Source organism: Carlito syrichta, unplaced genomic scaffold (genome assembly GCF_000164805.1).
Source record: "Carlito syrichta isolate Samal-C Ts95f unplaced genomic scaffold, Tarsius_syrichta-2.0.1 Scaffold316190, whole genome shotgun sequence".
Lineage (NCBI taxonomy): Eukaryota > Metazoa > Chordata > Mammalia > Primates > Tarsiidae > Carlito > Carlito syrichta.
Window position 1 is genome coordinate 27,285 of NW_007260286.1, and position 21,452 is coordinate 48,736.

The 21,452-nt window shown below is 43.1% G+C and overlaps 1 protein-coding gene across 2 annotated transcripts in view; it reads left to right on the forward strand.

Annotated features, from left to right (window-relative positions):
* Nucleotides 1–6: 6 nt before the first annotated feature.
* The window catches only part of SAV1 (salvador family WW domain containing protein 1), a 43,913-nt gene continuing 22,467 nt past the window's right edge, over nt 7–21,452 (forward strand). Inside the window, exons 1-3 of one of the 2 annotated variants that reach the window (XM_008073815.1) lie at nt 47–110; nt 783–895; nt 2,673–3,116. In XM_008073815.1, coding sequence (XP_008072006.1) covers nt 2,678–3,116 — 439 coding nt within the window. In that variant the 5' untranslated portion in view covers nt 47–110; nt 783–895; nt 2,673–2,677. Of the gene's footprint in view, nt 111–782; nt 896–2,672; nt 3,117–21,452 lie in introns of both variants that reach the window. The other variant, XM_008073814.1, reaches the window with a different exon arrangement.

The window sequence follows — 21,452 nt, forward strand, 5'->3', positions numbered from 1 at the left end:
GGCCTCGCCGGGGAGGATGCTGTCCCGAAAGAAGACCAAAACCGAGGTGTCCAAGCCGGCCGAGGTGCAGGGCAAGTACGTGAAGAAGGAGACGTCGCCCCTGCTGCGGAGTGAGTGTCGCGCGGGGCGGCGCGGGGACGGGGCCGCGCTCTCCTCCCCGGTCGCCGTGGGATGCGGGCTTCTTGGCTGTCTTGTGTCTGGAGTGGCCGATTGAAGGCCCGTCGAGAGCAGGCGACTTGGGCTGGTCCCCCCCCAAGAGCACCCCCAAACCACGGCAGAGTTGCGGGCGAGGCGTCCCGGAAGAGAGGCCAGGAGACACCTGAGCTGCGCATCCCCTGACGCCGGGGGAGTAAACGTGATGAGGCGGGGACACTTTGTCCTCCTGCAGATGCCTCCCGTTGCGCCTTAGGTTTGCAGGCATCTCCCGACTGCGCTGTAAGTTGCGCGGACTCTAGTCTTGCGGGCGGAGGCGGGCGCTGTCGCAGCCGCCGCGCCTCACTCTGGGGTGGCAGAGCGGAGGCGCCAGCCTCGTCCGCAGGGCTGTATTATTCTTGAGATTCCCAAAAGACAAGTACTCAAAAATGGACTCTGTCCTATCAAGGAAATTGCAAAAAACAAAAACAAAACAAAAACCCAACCAAAAACGTCTTGTTTTGTTTTTTTAACTTTCATAGGATGCATCACACACACACACACACACACACACACACACACACACACACACAAAAACAAAACAAAAACCCAACCAAAAACGTCTTGTTTTGTTTTTTTAACTTTCATAGGATGCAGCCGATTTTCGAGCTGAATCTCTTGAGTTTTTAATTCTGTGTGTTGAGGACGTTTGTGAGATAAGGAGCCGATGTTTGGTGTTCATACCGCGTGCTGGGCCCTTTGTGTAAGTTTCCTTCTTGGAAGCTGGTCTCAACCTTGTGATTTAAGCATGATCTCATGTTGTAATTGGGAAAGCTGTTCACAGAGGCTTCGAGTATTTGACCAAGATCGCCCAGAAAGGGGTGGAGAGCATGTTTTTCCGTTATAACCACCTCGTCAGCCTTCCAGATTTATTGTAGTTCGTGCACTGCTTTAATGATATATGTCAGATGGGAACGTCAGGAACTCAAAACTTGATTTTTAAACCCTTTTTTAACAGCTTGGTTTTCAGCTACACATGCCACATTTATGTTTTTGGCTGTTTTTAGGTGATAACTTGCTGTTTGCTGCAAATAAAGTTTATGAAACATTACTTGAAATAGTGAAATATGTATGTCACACTTAAGCAAATAACTTCTGATACAGTATTTTGCTTTTGGTTTCAAGTGTTGAACTTTATTTATTTGGATATTAATTTGTTTCTGTCTAGTGTTAGCTTTTGAAGCTTTTTATTTTTTATTTTTTTTGAGCTGGAGTCTCACTCTGTCGCCCAGACTGGAGTGCAGTGGCTGCTCCGGCCACCGCAGCCTCGACCTGCCGGGCTCCAGCGATCCTTCGGCCTCAGCCTTCTGAGAGCTGGAACTACAGGCGCGCGCTACCACGCCCGGCTAATTTTTGGATTTATCGTAGAGATGAGGTCTCGCCAAGTTGCCCGGGCGGGTCCCGAACCTGCGGGGTCAGGCAATTCACTCACCTCGGCTTCCCAAAGCGCGGGATTACAGGCTGAGCCACTGAGCCCGGCCCTGTTTTGAATTATAATTACTTGTTTGTTAAAGGAACAGTAGCTTCAGGCTTGGTGTTTTTGAGCTGATTCAACATTTATGTGTCTCTTTGAAGTGAGAGCTTTTTATTTTTAATTTTCATGCCTAAATTTTTGACTTTCCAGCTGTTGATTACTGTACTAGTAATTCCAAGAGGAGAAAGACAGCTACCAATTTTAAAATCATTTTAAAGGAACCTAACTTTAAATGGGAGTAGCATTATATTGTTCTGTTTATCTTTGAAATTGTGTTTGCTTGAAGAAGGCGTTTTGGCATTTTCTGAAATTAAGTGAAAATGACAAAACACACTGTAATCTTCGATCGCTAGTAGTTGTGTATCAGTTTGTTTACTATTTTTATACATTAACTCATGAGCATTTCATTAATTTGTAGTTCATAGATAATCTTATTAATGTTTGATCATATGTATGGTGGTATGCTGAATACATTTGATTCTGGCTGAGTTTACACATAGCATATTAATGCAAATTATAAATTCATTTGAGTGGAAAAATAGTAATCTTCCTCAGTTTTAAGATGCCCAACTACTATCTTAAATCAGAATTCAAAATTGTGGGGTTTTTTTGGTTTTGTTTTGTTTTTTGAGTTGGAGTCTCACTCTGTCGCCCAGACTGGAGTGCCATGGCCGCTCCCGGCCACCGCAGCCTCGACCTGCTGGGCTCCGGTGATCCTTCTGCCTCAGCCTTCCGAGTAACTGGAACTACAGGCGCGCGCTACCACGCCCGGCTAGTTTTTGATTTATTGTAGAGATGAGGTCTCGCTGTCCAGGCACGTCTTGAACCCGCAGGCTCAGGCAATCCACTCACCTCAGCCTCCCAAAGGCGCGGGATTACAGGCTGAGCCACCTAGCCCGGCTAAAATTGTGGTTTTTTAAAAGTCCATTGATATTTTGATTTTGGGGTGGTAGACATAGATAAACAACTTTTGAAAAAAGTGTTTTTATTATTTGTTTTATTATAGATCTCATGCCTTCATTCATCCGGCATGGTCCAACAATTCCAAGACGAACTGATATCTGTCTTCCAGATGCAAGTCCTACTGCCTTTTCAACTTCTGCAGAAGGCGTAGTTTCAAGAAACCAGAGTTTCCTTAGAACTCCAATTCAGAGAACACCTCATGAAATAATGAGAAGAGAAAGCAACAGATTATCTGCACCTTCTTATCTTGCCAGAAGTCTAACAGATGTCCCACGGGAGTATGGCTCTTCTCAGTCATTTTTAACAGAAGTTAACTTTGGTATGGAAAATGGAGACTCTGGCTCCCACTATTATTATTCAGACAGTTTTTTTGATGGTCAGAGAAGGCGGCCACTTGGAGATCGTGCCCATGAAGAATACAGATACTATGAATACAACCATGATCTCTTCCAAAGAATGCCACAGAATCAGGGGAGGCATGCTTCAGGTAAGTTAACATTTTATTATTTTATATTTATATTTATTGGCACTTCAGTTAAAAAGATGTTATTGTCTAGATTTTCCTGAGAAGCCAGCAAGTGCTCCTAATGCAGTACTTTTCCATTTTGCAAGTTGTTTAAGCCTGTGTGCAAATAGTTGTTAAACTACACTGGATGAAAAAATTTTGTGTGCATTTATTTTATTAGCTCATGTTATATAAACCTGGTACTTATTCAAGGCTATCTAGACTATTAACACTGTGGGCCTTGAAAACTTGCAGAATTTAATGTCTCCAGTTAGATTGAATTTAGGTTCAGGTTTGGTAGAATGGGAAGGGTGAGTCTTCAGAGAAATTGGACTTAAACTTGGGAAAGAAAAGAAGTGTAGAAGACTACATTACTAAGCTGGATCCTGCACTGATTCTCTGAGCATAACTTATTTTGTAACTCTGAGTTGGTCAAAAAGATGTTTTGGTCAAAAAGATGTATTGTCAAATGTTTAATTGTACGTTGAGCATATCTTTTTGTTGTTCTTTTTGTAATGCGTAAAAAATATTAGCCATATAATTAAGGGAAAAAAAGCTTCTTTCCATATCTCCTGAATTGGGGATACTTCTAAAAGGAACAGAAGAGAATAGAGAAATGTACAGTTCTACTTTATTCCTAAAATGCTGTATCATACTAGTTAAAATGAAGCAAGCTGAAAATTAAACTTTCTTTTCTGACATCTAATAAGTTGTAGACTTTAAATTTTGGCAGAATAAAAATAAAATATGTGAGACAGATTTACTTTTTTAACCCATATAACTTCAAATAAGGTGACTTAAAAACAATTTGGTGTGACTGGGCTGGGTGGCTCAGCCTCTAATCCCAGTACTTTGGGAAACCGAGGTGAGTGGATTGCCTGAGCCCATGGGCTAGAGACCAGCTCAGGCAACTTGGTGAGACCTCGTCTGTACAAAAAAAAAAAAAATTTGCTGAACGTGGTAGTGCGCCCCTGTAGTTCCGGCTACTTGGTGGAAGGCTGAGTCGTAAGGATCGCTGGAGCCCAGCAGGTCAGCGCTGGGGTGGCCGTGAGTGTGCCACTGCACTCCAGCCTGGGCGACAAGAGTGAGACTCCAACTCAAAAAAAAACCCAAAACAATTTGGTGCATTAGTATTTTGACTGTAGAAAACAATTATTCATTTAGTATTAATCAGTGTGTGTGTAGCATTTTTCTTGGCCCTCTTGGTCTCTGCTTTCTGGTACTTTATTTGGGGAAACAACCAATATAAACACAATAGTCACAGAACAACTGTTATACTTTGTGGTACTGACTATAGGTGCAGTAGGGAGTCAGGAGAGAGATTAGTGCAGACTGAAATACTAATAAGAATTATTTGTGGAAGAGGTGGCACTTGAACTGGGCCTTAGCTTGGCCTCCAGATTAATGGGGAAAGAGTCAACTGAAGCAAGGTGGACTGCGGCTGGTGCTGATGCTACGAGGATAATGTAAGATTGTGACCAAGTAAGAAGGTAGAAAGAAGTAAAGTTTATTATCAACTTTTCACAGATTGGAAAGGGGACCTACACTCAGAAGTAAGTGTGGCATTGAAGGGCCAAAAAAGAACTGGGTATATTTAAGAGCCTTTAGGATAAGGAGGGTTTGGGCCCAGAGGGGTCCGGGTCAAAAGGAATGTCCAGGACTTCCAGTTTTTTATTTTATTTTATTTTTTTTTGAGTTGGAGTCTCACTCTGTCGCCCAGACTGGAGTGCAGTGGCCGCTCCTGGCCACTGCAGCCTTGACCTGCTGGGGCTCCAGCGATCCTTCTGCCTCAGCCTTCCAAGTAGCTGGAATTACAGGCGCACGCTTCCACGCCCAGCTCATTATTTAAATTATTATAGAGATGAGTCTAACCAAGTTGCCCAGGTGGGTCTCGAACCCACGAGCTTAGGCAGTCCACTCACCTCAGCCTCCCAAGGCACAGGATTACAGGCTGAGTCACCGAGCCCTGCTGACTGCCAGTCTTTGATGTAGATTGTAGCCACAGGAGTCTTACAGGAGTCTTAGATCTGCATTCCATGTTCTCAGGTGGTGGGCTGGGGTAGTCAAGGTTGGGTAATAACAATCAGTAAACATGCCTCTGGGCAATGTGCTGGAGGTCATCACTGTGCAACTGATAACAAAGTATCAAAACAGAAGCCTAAAAGATAAAAATTGTTAGCAAGCTGGACATAATGATTACATGGCAGAAATGCATATGGGGTGTGCAGTAGGGAATTTCAAAGAGTAAGGCCTAAGAAAAATGGCTATGCTGTTTTTTAAATGGCTAAGTCAAGCTAAGTATACTCTACACTTCAAGGGTTCCCTCCTTCTTTTTTTAAGTTTTGAGTTGGAGTCTCACTCTGTCGCCCAGGCTGGAGTGCAGTGGCATGCTCACGGCCACCACAGCCTTGACCTGCTGGGCTTAGGCTATCCTTCCGCCTCAGCCTTCCAAATAGCTGAAACTACAGGCATGTGTGAATATACCTAGCTTATTTTTTTATTTATTGTAGAGACAGGTCTCACCAAACTGCCCAGGCTGGTCTCGAACCCCCGGGCTCAGGCAATTCTCTCGCTTCAGCCTCCCAAAGTGCTGGGATTACAGGCTGAGCCACCACACCCAGACGGTTTCCCTCCTTTCAAGGTGGAAAAATGGAAATGACCCAGTGAAAACGGTAGGCATGGTTTAAATCTAAGGAACTATGTAGTTCTGCCTAGTTTGAAAAAATAAGATGTAACATGGAATAGAGATTTGTGGTCCAACAACAGGCTTAGATTTGAGTCAAGTGAAAGTCATTGCATATTTCAAAAAGACAAGTGATTTTATGAAAGCAGTGTTTAAAGATTAGTTTGGGGCCAGGTGTGGTCGCTCAAGCCTGTAATCCCAGCACTTTGGGAGGCTGAGGTGAGAGAATTGCCTGAGCCCAGGGATTTGAGACCAGCCTGGGCAACTTGGTGAGACCTCGTCTCTATAATATGTCAAAAAAATTAGCTGGGCATGGTAGCACGCGCCTGTAGTTTTAGCTACTTGGGAGACTGAGGCAAGAAGGATCACCTGAAACCAGCAGGCTGGCGCTGGAGTGGCCATGAGTGTGCCACTGCCCTCCAGCCTGGGCAACAGAGTGAGACTCTGACTCAAAAAAAAAAGATTAGTTTGTAGTAGTATTCAGAGTAGATTCTTAGAAAAAAGAGGATTGCACATATCAGTAATAATAGAGAGGGAACAGCAAATCTAGGATGCTGTTGAAGGAAAAATGAGAATTAGGGTTTGGAGAAAGTAAATCACTAACGTTTTGAGAATTGGGGAATAACAGTGTGGAATAGTTGGTAAGAACAACTTATTTTTTATGAAAGCTAACTTCAGAATCTCAGAGATATTGAAGAGGAGAGATTTTCTAGTCAAAGGAAATACTGTAAGAGCATGGATGAATGCCTTTTTGTTTTTAAGGAACTTCTAGGTTAAAGGATTAAGACAGTTTTGCATGCTTGAGTGTTTATTTTGGTTATTTCTTTCTTTTTTTTTTTTTTTTGAGTTGGAGTCTCACTCCATCAGAGAGCCTCCTAGTATACGAATTATTTCCTCCTTCATCTTTTTCTATGCCAAATTCTTTTTTTTTTTTTTTTTTTTTGAGTTGGAGTCTCACTCTGTTGCCCAGACTGGAGTGCAGTGGCCGCTCCCGGCCACCGCAGCCTCCACCTGCTAGGCTCCAGCGATCCTTCCGCCTCAGCCTTCCGAGTAGCTGGAATTACAGGCATGCGCTACCATGCCCGGGTGATTTTTTGATTTATTGTAGAGATGAGGTCTTGCTGCCCAGGTGGGTCTCGAACCCACGGCGGGCTTAGGCAATCCACTCACCTCAGCCTCCCAAAGGCGCGGGATTACAGGCTGAGCCACCGAACCCGGCTCAAATTCTTTTTTTACTTTGTTGTGATTATATCTTGTACAGTGTATATCCTCGCTTTTTATTTGAATCAGTTTTTTTTTTGAGTGGTAGCCTCCCTCTGTTGTCTAGGCTAAAAGCACAGTGGCCTTGACCTGCTGGGCTCAGGCGATCCTTCCACTTCAGACTTCCAAGTAGTTGGAACTACAGGCGTGTGCCACCATTCCTGGCTATTTTTTTTTTTTTTTTAATTGTAGAGATGAGGTCTTAACCATGTTGCTCGGGCTAGTCTTGAACCTGTGGTCTCAGGCAGCTCTCTAGCCTCCGCTTCCCAAAGAACTGTGATTATAGGCTTCAGCCACTGCACCTGGCCTACACTTTTCATTTTTATTTTTATTTTTTTTGAGTTGGAGTCTCACTCTGTCACTCAGACTGGAGTGCAGTGGCTGCTCCTGGCCACTGCAGCCTCGACCTGCTGGGCTCTGGCGATCCTTCCGCCTCAGCCTTCCAAGTAGCTGGAACTACAGGCATGCGCTACCACGCCTGGCTAATTTTTGATTTATTGTAGAGATGAGATCTCGCCAAGTTGCCCAGGCAGGTCTCGATCCCACGGGCTCAGGTGGCCTACACTTTTTAATAAGTAGTTTTAATGACTCCATAATCTTCCATTTGGTGCATGTTCAGTGATTAATATTTTTATTTTTTGTGTGGGAGTCTCACTCTGTCATCCAGGCTGGAGTGCAATGGCATACACACAGCCACCCACGCATCGACCTGCTGGGCTCAGGTGAACCTTCTGCCTCAGCCTTACAAGTAGCCAGAACTACAGGTGCGCTCTACCAAGCCTGGCTAATTTTTTGATTTATTGCAGAGATGAGGTGTTGTCAAGTTGCCCAGGCTGTTCTTGAACTCGTGGGCTCAGGTAATTCTCTCACTTCAGCCTCCCAAAGTGCTGGGATTACAGGCCACTTGAGTCACTGCTCCCGGTCATAATTAACATTTTAAATACGTTAATGAAGACTTGACATATGCTTCCGACATTTAGAAAGGAGAGAAGTGGAACGCATTCAGTTAATGGTACTTGGCCACTCACGGGTTTAAGGGATAAGGGAGAAGGAAGAGTCAGGTAGATTAGAATGCATATGGCTATACAGGAGATGCTCACAATAGTAAACGGCCCGATTGAGTGAATGAATCCAGAGGTTTCAAATCTGGAGGTTCATAGCGGAGGGGTAACAGAAATAATAGCTATGTTTACTATTAATAGAGATTATTTTTTATTCTTTACATTCACCTTTTTCATCTATATTTATATTACAGATATCACTGATAGCTCATAATATTTTTCTACCTAAGCTTTAAGTATATAAGTATGAAGAATTAATGATACCAAGTTAAAATCTTGTTTGAAAATTCTGGAACTGCTAGGCATAGTGGCGCATACCTGTGGTTCGGAAGGCTGAGGCAGAAGGATCGCCTGAGCCAGCAGGTCGAGGCTTCAGTGGCCGTGAGCTTGCCACTGCACTTTATCCTGGGTGATAGAGTGAGACTCCAACTCAAAAAAAAATTCTGATTAGTAAATTGTCATTGAGGAAATACTATATGAACTAAATTTATACTGATCCTCTCTTAGGAATAATTTGCAATAATTTTTGTAAGTTTTTGTGTGTGTGTTTGAGTTTGCATGCTCATGGGCACTGAAGCCTCTACCTCCTGGCCTTAGGGATCCTTCCACCTCAGCCTTCCAAGTAGCTGGAACTACAGACACACGCCATCACGCCCAGCCAGCTTTTTTGTGATTTATTGTAGTGTCAAAGTCTCACCAAGTTGCCCAACCTGGTCTTGAACCCCTGGGCTCAGGCATTCCTCTCGCCTCAGCCTCCCAAAGTGCTAGTATTACAGGCTGAGCTACCATACCCAGCAATTTTGTAAGTTTTTTTTTTTTTGAGTTGGAGTCTCACTCTGTCGCCCAGACTGGAGTGCAGTGGCTGCTCCTGGCCGCCGCAGCCTCGACCTCCTGGGCTCCGGCGATCCTTCCACCTCAGCCTTTCGAGTAGCCGGAATTACAGGCATGCACTACCACGCCCAGCTGAGTTTTTGGTTTATTGTAGAGATGAGTTGCCAAGTTGCCCAGGCGGGTCTCGAACCCGCGGGCTCAGGCAGTTCACTCATCTCGACCTCCCAAAGCGCAGGATTACAGGCTGAGCCACTGAGCCCGGCAATTTTTGTAAGTTTTAAAGACAGACTTTAAAACAACTTTCCAATCACAACTTAGAAATCAATAAAGTACAAGTTAGTTGGATTTTTTTTCAAATTAAGAATGTCCTTTTGAAAAATAAGATTTTAAAACACTGATGAAAGAAATTGAAGAGCACAAAAACAAATAGAAAGACATCCCATGCTCATGAATCAGAAGAATTAGCATCATCAAAATGACCATACTAGAGGATGCAGGGAAAAGGGAACACTTCTCCACTGTTGGTAGGAGTGTCAACCAGTACAACCTCTGTGGAAAACAGTTTGACTATTCCTAAAGGATCTAAAAATTGACCTTCCATACCACCCCGCAATCCCCCTCCTGGGAATATACCTGGAGGAACTCAGATCACTATGGAAAGGATATCTACACACGCATGTTTATTGCAGCATTATTCACAATAGCAAAAACATGGAACCAACCATGTTGCCCACTGAAAGAGGACTGGGTAAAAAAAGTGTGGCACATGTACACAATGAAATATTCAGCCATAAACGAGGACAAAATTATGAACTTTTCAGCAACTTGGATGGACTTAGAGTATGTAATACTGAGTGATATATCCCAGAAACAAAGAACTGAGTACCACATGTTCTCACTCATAAATGGACCTTGAACCATTATCATAGTACTATAAAAAAGGAATTGACAGTGGGAAACTGCAGGGGCTAGGAGATTGGCAGTTGTGGGAAACTGCCAGGGGTGTGGGGGCACACCTCATCAACAAGGGTACCTGCATAATGGAAAGCATTTGTATACCTAACCCTGAACTGTACCTGGCATCTGTAAAATAAAAAATTTCAAAAAAAGAAAAACCAAACAAAAAAATGACCTTACTATCCAAAGCAATCTACAGATGCAATGCAATCCCTATCAAAATACCAATGTAATTTTTCTGTTTTTGAGTTGAGGTCTCACTCTCTGTCGCCCAGGCTGGCGTGCAGTGGCATGCTCATGGCCACTGCAGCTTTGACCTGCTGACCTTAGGTGATCCTTCCTTCTCAGCCTTCCTAGTAGCTGGAACTACAGACATACGCCACCACACCTGGCTAGTTTTTGTGATTTATTGTAGACACAAGGTCTCACCAAGTTGCCCAGGCTGGTCTCGAACCCTAAGGCTCAGGCAGTCCTCAGGCTCAGGCAGTCTTCTTGCCTCAGCCTCCCAAAGTGCTGGGATTACAGGCTGAGCCACCGTGCCTGGCCCCAATGTCATTTTTTTACAGAAAAAAAAAATCCTACAGTTTGTATGGATCCCAAATAGGGTCAGAATAGCCAAAACAATCCTGAGCATAAACAACAAAACTGGAGACAGCACACTGCCTGGATTCAAAATATATTACAAGGCTATCAAAACCAAACCAGCAGCCGGGCTCGGTGGCTCAGCCTGTAATCCCGTGCCTTTGGGAGGCTGAGGTGAGTGGATTGCCTGAGCCCGCGGGTTCGAAGACCCGTCTGGGCAACTTGGCGAGACCTCATCTCTACAATAAATCAAAAAAAAAATTAGCCGAGTGTGGTAGCACGTGCCTGTAGTTTCGGCTACTTGGAAGACTGAGGCGGAAGGATTGCTGGAGCCCAGCAGGTCGAGGCTGCAGTGGCCGGGAGCAGCTATTGCACTCCAGTCTGGGTGACAGAGTGAGACTCCAACTCAAAAAAAAAAAACCAAACCAGCATGATATTGACATAAAAACAGACATATAGTCAAATGGAACAAAATAGAGAAATAAGTTCATGTATTATAGCCACCTGATTTTTGACAAAGGTGCCAAGAACATACATTGGGAATAGGGCACTCGCTTTAATATATGGTTCTGGAAAATTGGGATAGTAATCTGCAGAATACAAAATGCAACTCATGATGGATTAAAGAATTAAACATAAGATCTGGAACTCTACAACTACTAAAATTTTGGAAACATAGGGGAAACACTTAAGGACATTGGTCTAGGCAAAGCTTTTATGGCTAAGACTTCCAAAGCACAAGTAACAAAACCAAAAATAGACAAATGGAACTATATTGAACTAAAAAGCTTCTGCACAGCAAAGGGAACAACAGAATGAAGAGGCAACCTGTTAAGTAGGAGAAAATGTTTGCAAACTTCACCTGATAAGGGATTAATATCCAGAATACACAGGTATTGAACAACTGAGTGGTAAAGACAAAAATAAAGCAAAAATAATCCCACTAAAAAGTGTGCAAAGGATATGAATAGACCTTTCTCAAAAGAAGACATACAAGTGGCCATCAGGTATATGAAATAATGCCCATTGCTAATCAGGGAAATGCCAGTCAAAACCACAAGGAGATACCATTTTATCCCAGGTGGAATAGCTGTAGTTAAAAAGAAAAAACATGCTGGCAGGGAGAGAAAGGGCACTCTTCTACGCTCTTGGTGGGAATGTAAACTAGTACAGCCACTGTGGAAAACAGTATGGAGATCTCTCAAAAATCTGAAAATAGGGCTACCATGTGATCCAGCAATCTCACTGCTGGATATTTATTCAGAGGAAAAGAAATTAGTATATCAAAGGAATACCCACAGCCCAATGTTTATTGCAGCACTATTTACAGTAGGAAAGAAGGAATCAGCCTAAGTATCCATCAGTGGCCAAATGGATAAAATGTGGTGTCATACACAATGGAATACTATTCAGCCATCAAAAAGAATGAAATCATGTTATTTGTAGCAAAGTGGATGGAACTGGAGGTCATTATGTTAAGTGAAGTGAGCCAGGCACAAAAAGACAAATATCACATGTTCTCACTTATTGTGGAAGTGAAAAACCTTGATTTCATGAAGTAGAAAGTAGAATGTCAGAGCAGAGTTTGGGAAGGATGGGGAGGGAGGATGAAGAGAGGTCGATTAATGGATGCAAACATAGAAGGAATATGTTCTAATGCTCAATAGCAAGTAGGATGACTATAGTTAACCATGTATTGTCTGTTTCAAAATAGAAGAAAGGACTTGAAATGCCCCTAACACACAGAAATGATAAATCCTCAAGGTAATGGGTGCCCTAGATACCCTGACATGGTCATTACACATTCTATGCATGTAACAAAATAGCATATGTACCCCATAAATATGTCCAAATATTATGTATTAATAAAGTAATGCTATGCAACAGGAGTCAGCAAAGCACACTCACAGGTCAAACGGACCTGCCTTCTGCTTTTGTAAATCAGATTTTATGGGAGCACACACACAGATATAAGATTTGATTTCATGGAATAGCCAAGACCTTGTTGTAATGAGACAGTAGGTTTCTGTGTTCTGTATTTTATGCCAGGCTCTTAAATATCAGATTGCATCAGGTATTTGAAGAATCTCCTCCCCCCACAACCTGTTTGAAGAATTTGAAGCTATTTGAAGAATCTCCTCCCCCCACAACCTGGCCAAAAATGTGCATTCATTTTAGCAGCTGATACATTGTTTGAAAAACTTCATTTAATAGTATTAGTTTATAGTAGGGCTGTATAGATTTTTATGTTTTGCCTTCTAGGAAAAAAAATACTTGTTTGAAGAAATCTCTTAAGTTGGGCAAAGATTAATAACCAGTTATTGACCAAACAGAAAAGCCTGCCTTTTCCAGAAGGGAAAAATCTGAATATGAGGCAGTAGCTGAAAGTTTCTTGAATTTATCTTGAGAAGATGTGAAACTTACATTTTCGAGATTTATGCTTGATAGAATTCAAAGTATTTGACTAGAAAGGAAAAAGTACATTTGTAGTTGGGTAAGAGGGATCCGCTATAGATAGATTTATTTTCATAAGTATTACATTTTTTTTTTTTTTTTGAGTTGGAGTCTCACTCTGTCACCCAGACTGGAGTGCAATGGCCGCTCCCGGCCACCGCAGCCTCGACCTGCTGGGCACCGGCAATCCTTCCTCCTCAGTCTTCCAAGTAGCTGGAACTACAGGTGTGTGCTACCACGCCCGGCTGATTTTTTGATTTATTGTAGAGATGAGGTCTTGTCAAGTTGTCCAGGCGAGTCTCGAACCCGCGGGCTCAGGCAATCCACTCACCTCGGCCTCCCAGAGTGCTGGGATTACAGGCTGAGCCACCGAGCCTGGCCAAATTTTGATTGTTATAATTAATATGCACATTAAAGAATGAAAAATTGTTTTGTAACAACGTAATGTCAGTAGTAATTCCTGCCAATTAGTTTCTACTTGGATTTTCAGAAAACATCTCAAGGGTTAAATTCATCTTGTTGTATTTAGCAGAAGCACAAAAACAAGTTGTAGCATATCTTAAAGGGTCTTCGGACCTTGAGAGTTGTAGGTTTAGCTGTGAAATTTGACCTTTAACATTCTTGGCCAACATACAGTCAGGCATTTACTGTAAGTGCCAAAGGAAGGAATCCTGCTGTTAACAGGAAGTCTTTAGTTGGAATACTAAAGACAGACTGAATTCCTTTGTTTTGAACTTGAATTTTAGTAACAAACTTTTAAAAATATTTAAAAATGTTTTAAAGATGACTAAATAAATCAAGATATAAAAAGAAAACTAAGAATGTTGGGCTTTACAAAACAACCCACTAGATTTGTATTTTCTCCTGTAATATGTAAATATTTAGGTAAAACCAGAATCATCCTTTCAGGAGAGGTTGATAATCTTTAGAGGCATACCTTATCTGTAATTATTTTGCGGAGGAAGACAGAAAGCAGTTGGCTTGGTTTAATACTAGGATCCCTTTATTGACATCTTGAATATAACATGGGCTATAATGTGTAGTATTGATTACTGTGGACCTTCAGATGCTATTTTATTTTCTGTAGCCACTACAAAATTTGGAAACCAGCATGTTTGAACTTTATCATGGTGGACCTCATAAATGTCTACCTAGTTTATGAGACTAAGTTATTTGGAGGCACATCTAGTGACAGTTTGGTAGAGACACAAAATAATATTTTATCTATGTTTTTGGAAATCATGTATTTAGCTTATAAATGTTTTATAGGATGGCAAGTTTATACAGTTAGTTCTGCAAATGGAAGCTATTTTGAGCATTATTTATGAATGCAACTTATTATTTTCAAGAACTAATTGAAATTTTTGAAAGCTAATTTTTTTCTTGTAGCTCCAAAACTGAAGTTCTCAGTTTCCCACACTAATTTAGTTCAAAATTAGTAGCTTGCTTTTTCATTTATTAGTGGCAGTCAACATTTTATTTTTTTTTTTGGAGGATGTCATTCAACCTTATACCATTTGTGTGGCTGTTGGTAAGATAACTTACTTGAACCTTTGTTTCCTCATCCGTAACTTGGTAGCGGTAGTACTGCTTCATAGTGTAACCAGACCCGGAAAGCTAAACTCAAGAGTTGAGAGTTGGTAGAAGGAAAATAGGTTTTATTCGAGAGCAGGCAACTTGAGGAAATGATGAACTAATGTTCCAAATATCATCTGAGATATTCAGTTGTACTGTGGGGCTTTTAAAGGGAAACTTGGTATGGTGAACAAGCGGCATCTTTGTTCTGATGGCTACCTTGAGTAATTGCCTGGAGGGGGTGTGTCAGGCTGGTGTCATCTTTACTGTGGCCTGGTGGTGGATCAATTGTCTGACTTCCTATAGGTGGGAGGGTTCTGTAGTTGGGTCCCCATGCCATGTTCTAAGATTAGCCTCAGGAATTTTTTAAGCAAGAAAGTAATTGCAGAAGCAAGTAAGGTTACAAGGTTGCAGTGTTAGGAAGAAAGAAGTAGCAGGTTTTGAGGAGGTTATGTATTTAAAATGCACTTTTATTTATTTATTTTTTGAGTTGGAGTCTCACTCTGTTGCCAGGCTGGAGTGCAGTGGCACACTCACTGGCGGCCACCGCAGCCTCGACCTGCTGGGCTCCGGCAATCCTTCTGCGTCAGCCTTCCACGGAGCCAGAACTACAGGCACACACTACCATGCCCGGCTAATTTTTGATTTATTGTAGAGACGAGGTCTCGCCAAGTTGCCCGGGTGGGTCTTGAACCCGCGGACCCAGGCAATCCACTAGCCTTGGCCTCCCAAAGTGTTGGGATTACAGGCTGAGCCACCGAGCCCAGCCAAAATGCACTTTTAAATTATATGTTCTTGGTTACAAACTTCCTACTGTCAAGTTCCATTCAGTTTGTATGGAAAGTGAATGACGTATTCCTTCTGGCTCTGTCCTGCTGAGAAGGAGCGTATTTAGGGGGCTGAGAATGGAACTGTCTACTTGGAGTTGGGAAATATTTGTGAATCCCTGGGCTTTTAGAAGAAATCTGTTGTAGTATCATGGTCCAAGGGGATGGGAACTTTAGGGAAAGTTGATCTTGTATTCTCATGCATAGAGTACAGCAGCAGTGGAATCCACAATAGAAGAGTATACCAATTCCAGTGATGATAGTTAGGATTATAAGTTTGTTGTAAGCTCTCTGCATAATGCTGGGCCCACTGAAGGAACAGATTAGTTGTGTTGGTGGGCACCCCTAACCTACTCATTATGACAAAAAGCAGATTTTTCATTTTAGGAGAGGAGGAAGAAGAGAAAAAAGAGGAAAAAATTTATTTATTTGCAAGCTTCGTAAGACATTTTTAAGCCTGTGTGTTGGCTCACAAGTCTGGTCTGTTTGGTAGTCTGATTCATCTGGTCGGGAAGGAGGGGTCTTCACTCAGGTATGGTGAATCCATGGCTTGACTCCAGCTTGCTTTACAGAAGATTGGGTGGTTAACAACAGCACATCATAAGATCCTGTCTATTTTTCAGTCAGCTGTTGATCCAATCCTTGGTTTTTCCAAGATTTATTTTATTATTATTATTTTATTTTATTTTATTTTATTTTTTTTTTTTTTTGAGTTGGAGTCTCACTCGGTCGCCCAGACTGGAGTGCAGTGGCCGCTCCCGGCCACCGCAGCCTCGACCTGCTGGGCTCCGGCGATTCTTCCGCCTCAGCCTTCTGAGTAGCCGGAACTACAGGCGTGCGCTGCCACGCCCGGCTGATTTTTTTATTTTATTGTAGAGATGAGGTCTCGCTGCCCAGGCGGGTCTCGAACCCACGGGCTCAGGCAATCCTCTCACCTCAGCCTCCCAAAGGCGCGGGATTACAGGCTGAGCCACCGAGCCCGGCCTTATTATTTTATTTTAAAGATGTGGGGCACAATTCAGCGTTAGGTATACACATGTTCATTATGGAGGTACCCTTGTTGATGAGGTGTGCCCCTCCCTTCCTGGCAGTTTCCCTCAACAGCCAGTCCCACCCCCACCCCCCACAGTTTCCTACTACTGTCAATCCCTTTCTTATAGTATTATGATAATTGTTCAAGGTCCGCTTATGAGTGAGAACATATGGTACTCAGTTCTTTGATTCTGTGATAGATCATTGAATATGATAGACTCTAAATCCATCCAAGTTGCTGCGAAGTCCATATGCTTGTTCTTCTTTATGGCTGCATACTATTCCATTATGTATATGTAACCACATTTTTTTAATCCAGTCCAGCTTCGATGGGTAGCATGGTTGGTTCCATGTTTTTGCTGTTGTGAATAGAGCTGCAGCAAACATGCATGTACAGGTATTTTTTTGGCAAAATAACTTGAGTTCTGAGAATATTCACAAAAGGGGATCGCTGGGTCATATGGAAGGTCAATATTTAGTTCTTTCAGAAATCACCACACTGTCTTCCAAAGAGGTTACATTAATTTGCATTCCCACCAGCAGTATAGAAGTGTTCCTTTTTCTCTGCATCCTTGCCAGCATCTGTTGTTGTTTGTTTGTTTTTTTTGAGTTGGAGTCTCACTCTGTCACCCAGACTGGAGTGCAGTGGCCGCTCCCAGCCACCGCATCCTCGACCTGCTGGGCTCTGGCGATCCTTCCGCCTTAGCCTTCCAGGTAGCTGGAACTACAGGTGCGCGCTACCACGCCCGGCTAATTTTTGATTTATTGTAGAGATGAGATCTCGTCAAGTTGCCCAGGCAGGTCTCGAACCCTCAGGCTCAGGCAATCCACTCACCTTGGCCTCCCAAAGTGCTGGGATTACAGGCTGAGCCACTGAGCCCGGCCCTGTTATTTGTTTCATTAGTGATGGTTGATGACTATTCTTACTGGGATTAGGTAGTATCTCAGTGTGGTTTTGATATGCATTTCTCTGATGATGAGTGAGGCTGAGCACTTTTTCATGTCTCTAATGACTGCCCATATATCTTCTTTTGAGAAGTGTCTATTCATGTCTTTTGCCCACTTTTTAATGGGGCTGTTTTTTTTTTTTCTTTATGCATGTTTGAGTTTCTTGTAGATCCTAGACATTAGGCCTTTGTCAGATATACAGCTGGCAAATATTTTTTTCCCATTCTGTGGACTATCTTCCTGATTTTTCCAAGATTTTAACCACGATTTGTCTCCTGGTTGGAAGGGGTGAATAGGCTCATTGGTGGGGAGGGTAACCTGGAGAGAGGAAACTGATGCATAGTTAATAATTTCTGGCTCTAGTGTGGTACATAATTTTTTACCTTGGTTTCATTTATTAAGTCAAAGGGAGGGGTCCCTAGTGAGGAAATCTGGAAGAGTCTCCCATAGATAATTTCAGAGGGACTTAATCTGAGCCCACTTCAGGGCACAAATTTGAATTCTGAGTAAGGCAGTTGGCAGACTTTGTCCCATTTTAAATCTGTTTCCTGACAGAACTTCGCTAAAGTCATCTTTAATGTGTTCATCTTGTTTACAGCTACTGTCTGAAAACAAGGCCACCATCGTGTTAGTTATTTGTTCCAGTTGCTGGGAAAAGTAAGCTGTAGGCTGGGTAGAGCCCCGAGCTGTTGGTTAGTAGTCTCAGGCTTATGCCTTGATTTTTGTGTCCTACAGTCTAAATGGCTTCTGGGGTTGGGCAACCCCAGTGCTGGGGCTGACGTTTTTTTTTTTCTGTTTTTTTTCCCCCCCGAGTTGGATTCTCACTCTGTTTCCCAGGCTGGAGTGCAGTGGCACACTCACGGGCACCGCAGCCTCGACCTGCGGTGCTCAGGCCATTCTTCCACCTCAACCTTCCAAGTAGCTGGAACCACAGGTACGTGCCACCATGCCCGGCTAATTTTTTGATTTATTGTAGAGGTCTCACCAAGTTGCCCAGGCTGATTTCGAACCCTGGGACTCAGGCAGTCCTCTCGCCTCAGCCTCCCAAAGTGCTGGGATTACAGGTTTGAGCCACCGCACCTGGCGACTTCATTCTTAGCAACTCAAATGCTTGTTGGCGCTTGAGGGTCCATTGTAGTGGATCTGAGTCTAGTCCTTTCAGGGTTTCATAGGGAGGCTGCTTAGCTATGAGTCTGAAATTGGAAATCTGGATGTGACAAAAGTCTGCCATACCTGGGAATCCCTAGAGTTGTCTTCCCTGAAGTTTTGAGGGCTGCATGGCCTGCTTTCGGTCTGTCATTAGGCTCTTTTCTTGCTTTAATTAGAACCCCAGATAAGTGACCTTATGTTTACAAATCTGTGCTTTCTAGGGGAGATACTTTATATCCACAGTGGTTCAGTTGGTTAGCACTTAGACAGTCTTAGACAAGCATTTGTTATAGTCATAGTTTGAGCTGGCTACTTGCAGGTTGTCTATATACTGTAATAGGACTCCTTCATCTAGTTGTAAGCTTCTTAAATTCTTTGTTAATGTTTTTCCAAAAATGGTGGGTGAATTTTTGAACCCCTCAGGTATACAGTCCAACAGCATTGGAAGGTGATCAGTTGTCAGGTCTTGCTATTCAAAAGCAAAATAGATGAGCTGAACTTGCTCATCTACTAGATGTAGAAGAATGCATCTTTAAGTCCAGTACTGAAAACCATACGTAGTTCCCCTGTATGGCAATTAGCACTGTATAGGGGTTAGGTACTGTTAGATGGATATCCCATATGATTAATGGCTAATGGCTCTTAGATCCTGCATGAATGAACATTCATCTGAATTTGGCTTTTTCACTGGCAGGAGGGGGTATTGTAAAGGGATCTGCATGATCATAATAGTACATTTTTCAAGAATTTTTGTAGGCCAGGCTGTATCCTTCCCTATTGAGGCCTCTTTGTTTATCAGATGTTTCTTGTGAATATCGCCCCTTCTTTGAATGCAGTCTGTATGTGTGCATTCTTGGCTTCTCTGGGGGTCCTGTCTGCCCATACAGTCTTACTCTTGTAGATTTCAGATGAGACAAAGTTCTTTGTCTCTTACCTTGCTACAGCAGCAGCTATGATCAAAGGGCCTCCTCAGGTGGGACCTGCAGGGGGAGCTGTTGCCTTGCTAGGGAGAGTTACTTGTTTTCTTAGTTTACATAGCAAATTGTGCCTGAGCAGGGAAATTGGACATTCTGGTATGTATAAGAAATTGTGTCTTAGGCTGGGCATGGTGACTTATGCCTGTGATCCCAGCACTTTGGGAGGCTGAGGCGGGAGGATTGCTTGAGTCCAGGAGTTCAAGACCAGCCTAGGCAACATAGTAAGACCTTGTCTCTACAAAATAAATAAATAAATTAGCCTGTTGTGGTGACACTCACCTGTAGTTCCAGCAGCTCAGGAGGCCGAGGCAAAAGGATCATCTGAGTCGGGAGGATTGCCTGAGCCCAGCAGTCCAAGGCTGTAGTGAGCCATGGTTGTGCCACTGGCACTCCATCCTGGGTGACAGAGTGAGACCTCAACTCAAAAAAAAAAAAAAGGAAATTTGTCTTAGTTTAAGATCTCCCAGCTTGCATTCTAATGATTGGAGGGAGAGTTTTTGTTGTAGTTCCCCAATGATCCCAGTTACTGAGGCAGCCTGTTTAGTTTTTTCAGTCTCCCTGGTGTTTAGAATTGAGTATATTGCACCCTTATCAATTAGAAAGTTAGTCAACTTGTTCCCCACTGTTTATTGTAACCAGAGCTCTGGTGGGGAAATGGTGGTGAGTCTTGAGAGATTAAAGGGACCCCCTGGGCCCTTCTCATAACTGGTCTGAGTTGTCATCTGGCTCTGTCATTAGTTCGAGATTTTCTCTCCCTCCCTTTCCCTCTCCCTCCTATTTTATTCTGGGCCCCCTGTTTCCTCCTTAGTTTAGGGTGGTTTTACCTCCAGGGCTCTTCCTCTTTACAGTAGTCCCACTGGTTCTGACCTAGCATTTTTTCCTGAGTGTCACTGGGTGTTCCCTTTCCCTTTCTGGGACTTTAAGACACTCACTATCTTTACCAAAATTGTAGCCAGTTTTAGTTTCTGGCCTTCCTTGCTTTATATACTTTGGAATCCACATCTGCCAGCTGGGAAAGATTCATCCCATATGCCCCACTTAGCTTTTGTAGTGTCCTTCTAATGTCAGGGATGCTCTGTTGTATGCAGGTCATATTGACTGTTCTTAAATTTTCAGGGACTCCCGAGTCAGCATCTGTGTATTTACCATATGCCTGATAAACACGTTTCAAGAAATTCTGGAAGGTTCCTGTCTGCTCTTTGGATTACCTCTTGAGTTTTATTTAGATTTCTCTGCTTTGGCATCTCTTTCTTTTGTCTGACTAGGACACATTTCATAATGATCCAGTTCATTCATTCCTCCATTATTGGGGTCCCAGTTGGGGTCTATCACTGGCACCACCAGTACTGGATCTGGTATTCCATTTGGGTCTTTCTTATGGAGGTATTTTGCTAAGCACTAGCCTCTTCTTGTCAACCAAGTAGTATGTTTAACAGAGCATGACATCAGCCCAAGTGGGGCAGTACGTTTGCAAGTAGATGGGTGATTTTGTGTGGATCATCTCTGTTAGGGGTAGTTGAGTTTTTCCAGAACAGATACGATGTGGAGAAAGGGGACATATGCCCAGTAATATCTACCAAGCTGTCCCTGGTCATTCAGTCCCCCAACTGGATACTGCTTTAAGGGAAATTTCCCAACCCCACATGAGGGGGTCTCTGGCCGATCCGGGTGCCCTATCAGGTCTTAGAGGGGGAGACCAGTCCAGTTTCCTCACCATATTGAAATGAGGCTATTACTGTCCCTTTGCCTGGTTTAGAGCTGGTTTGGAGGGGCAGTGAGGGGGATGATTCAAGGGAGTTCAAGTTACTCATTAGATGTAAGTCCTCACTGTCTTCTTTCTTCCTGTGTTTGGTTATCTAGGAGTGATTTGTCAGCCTTCCTTTATCTGAAGCAACAGCTTTGTTGCATTCTGCCATGAGTTGGCTGAATCTTTGTTATGTAGTAACATGAAGGCCTGCACATGTGGTATCTCATGCCATTGG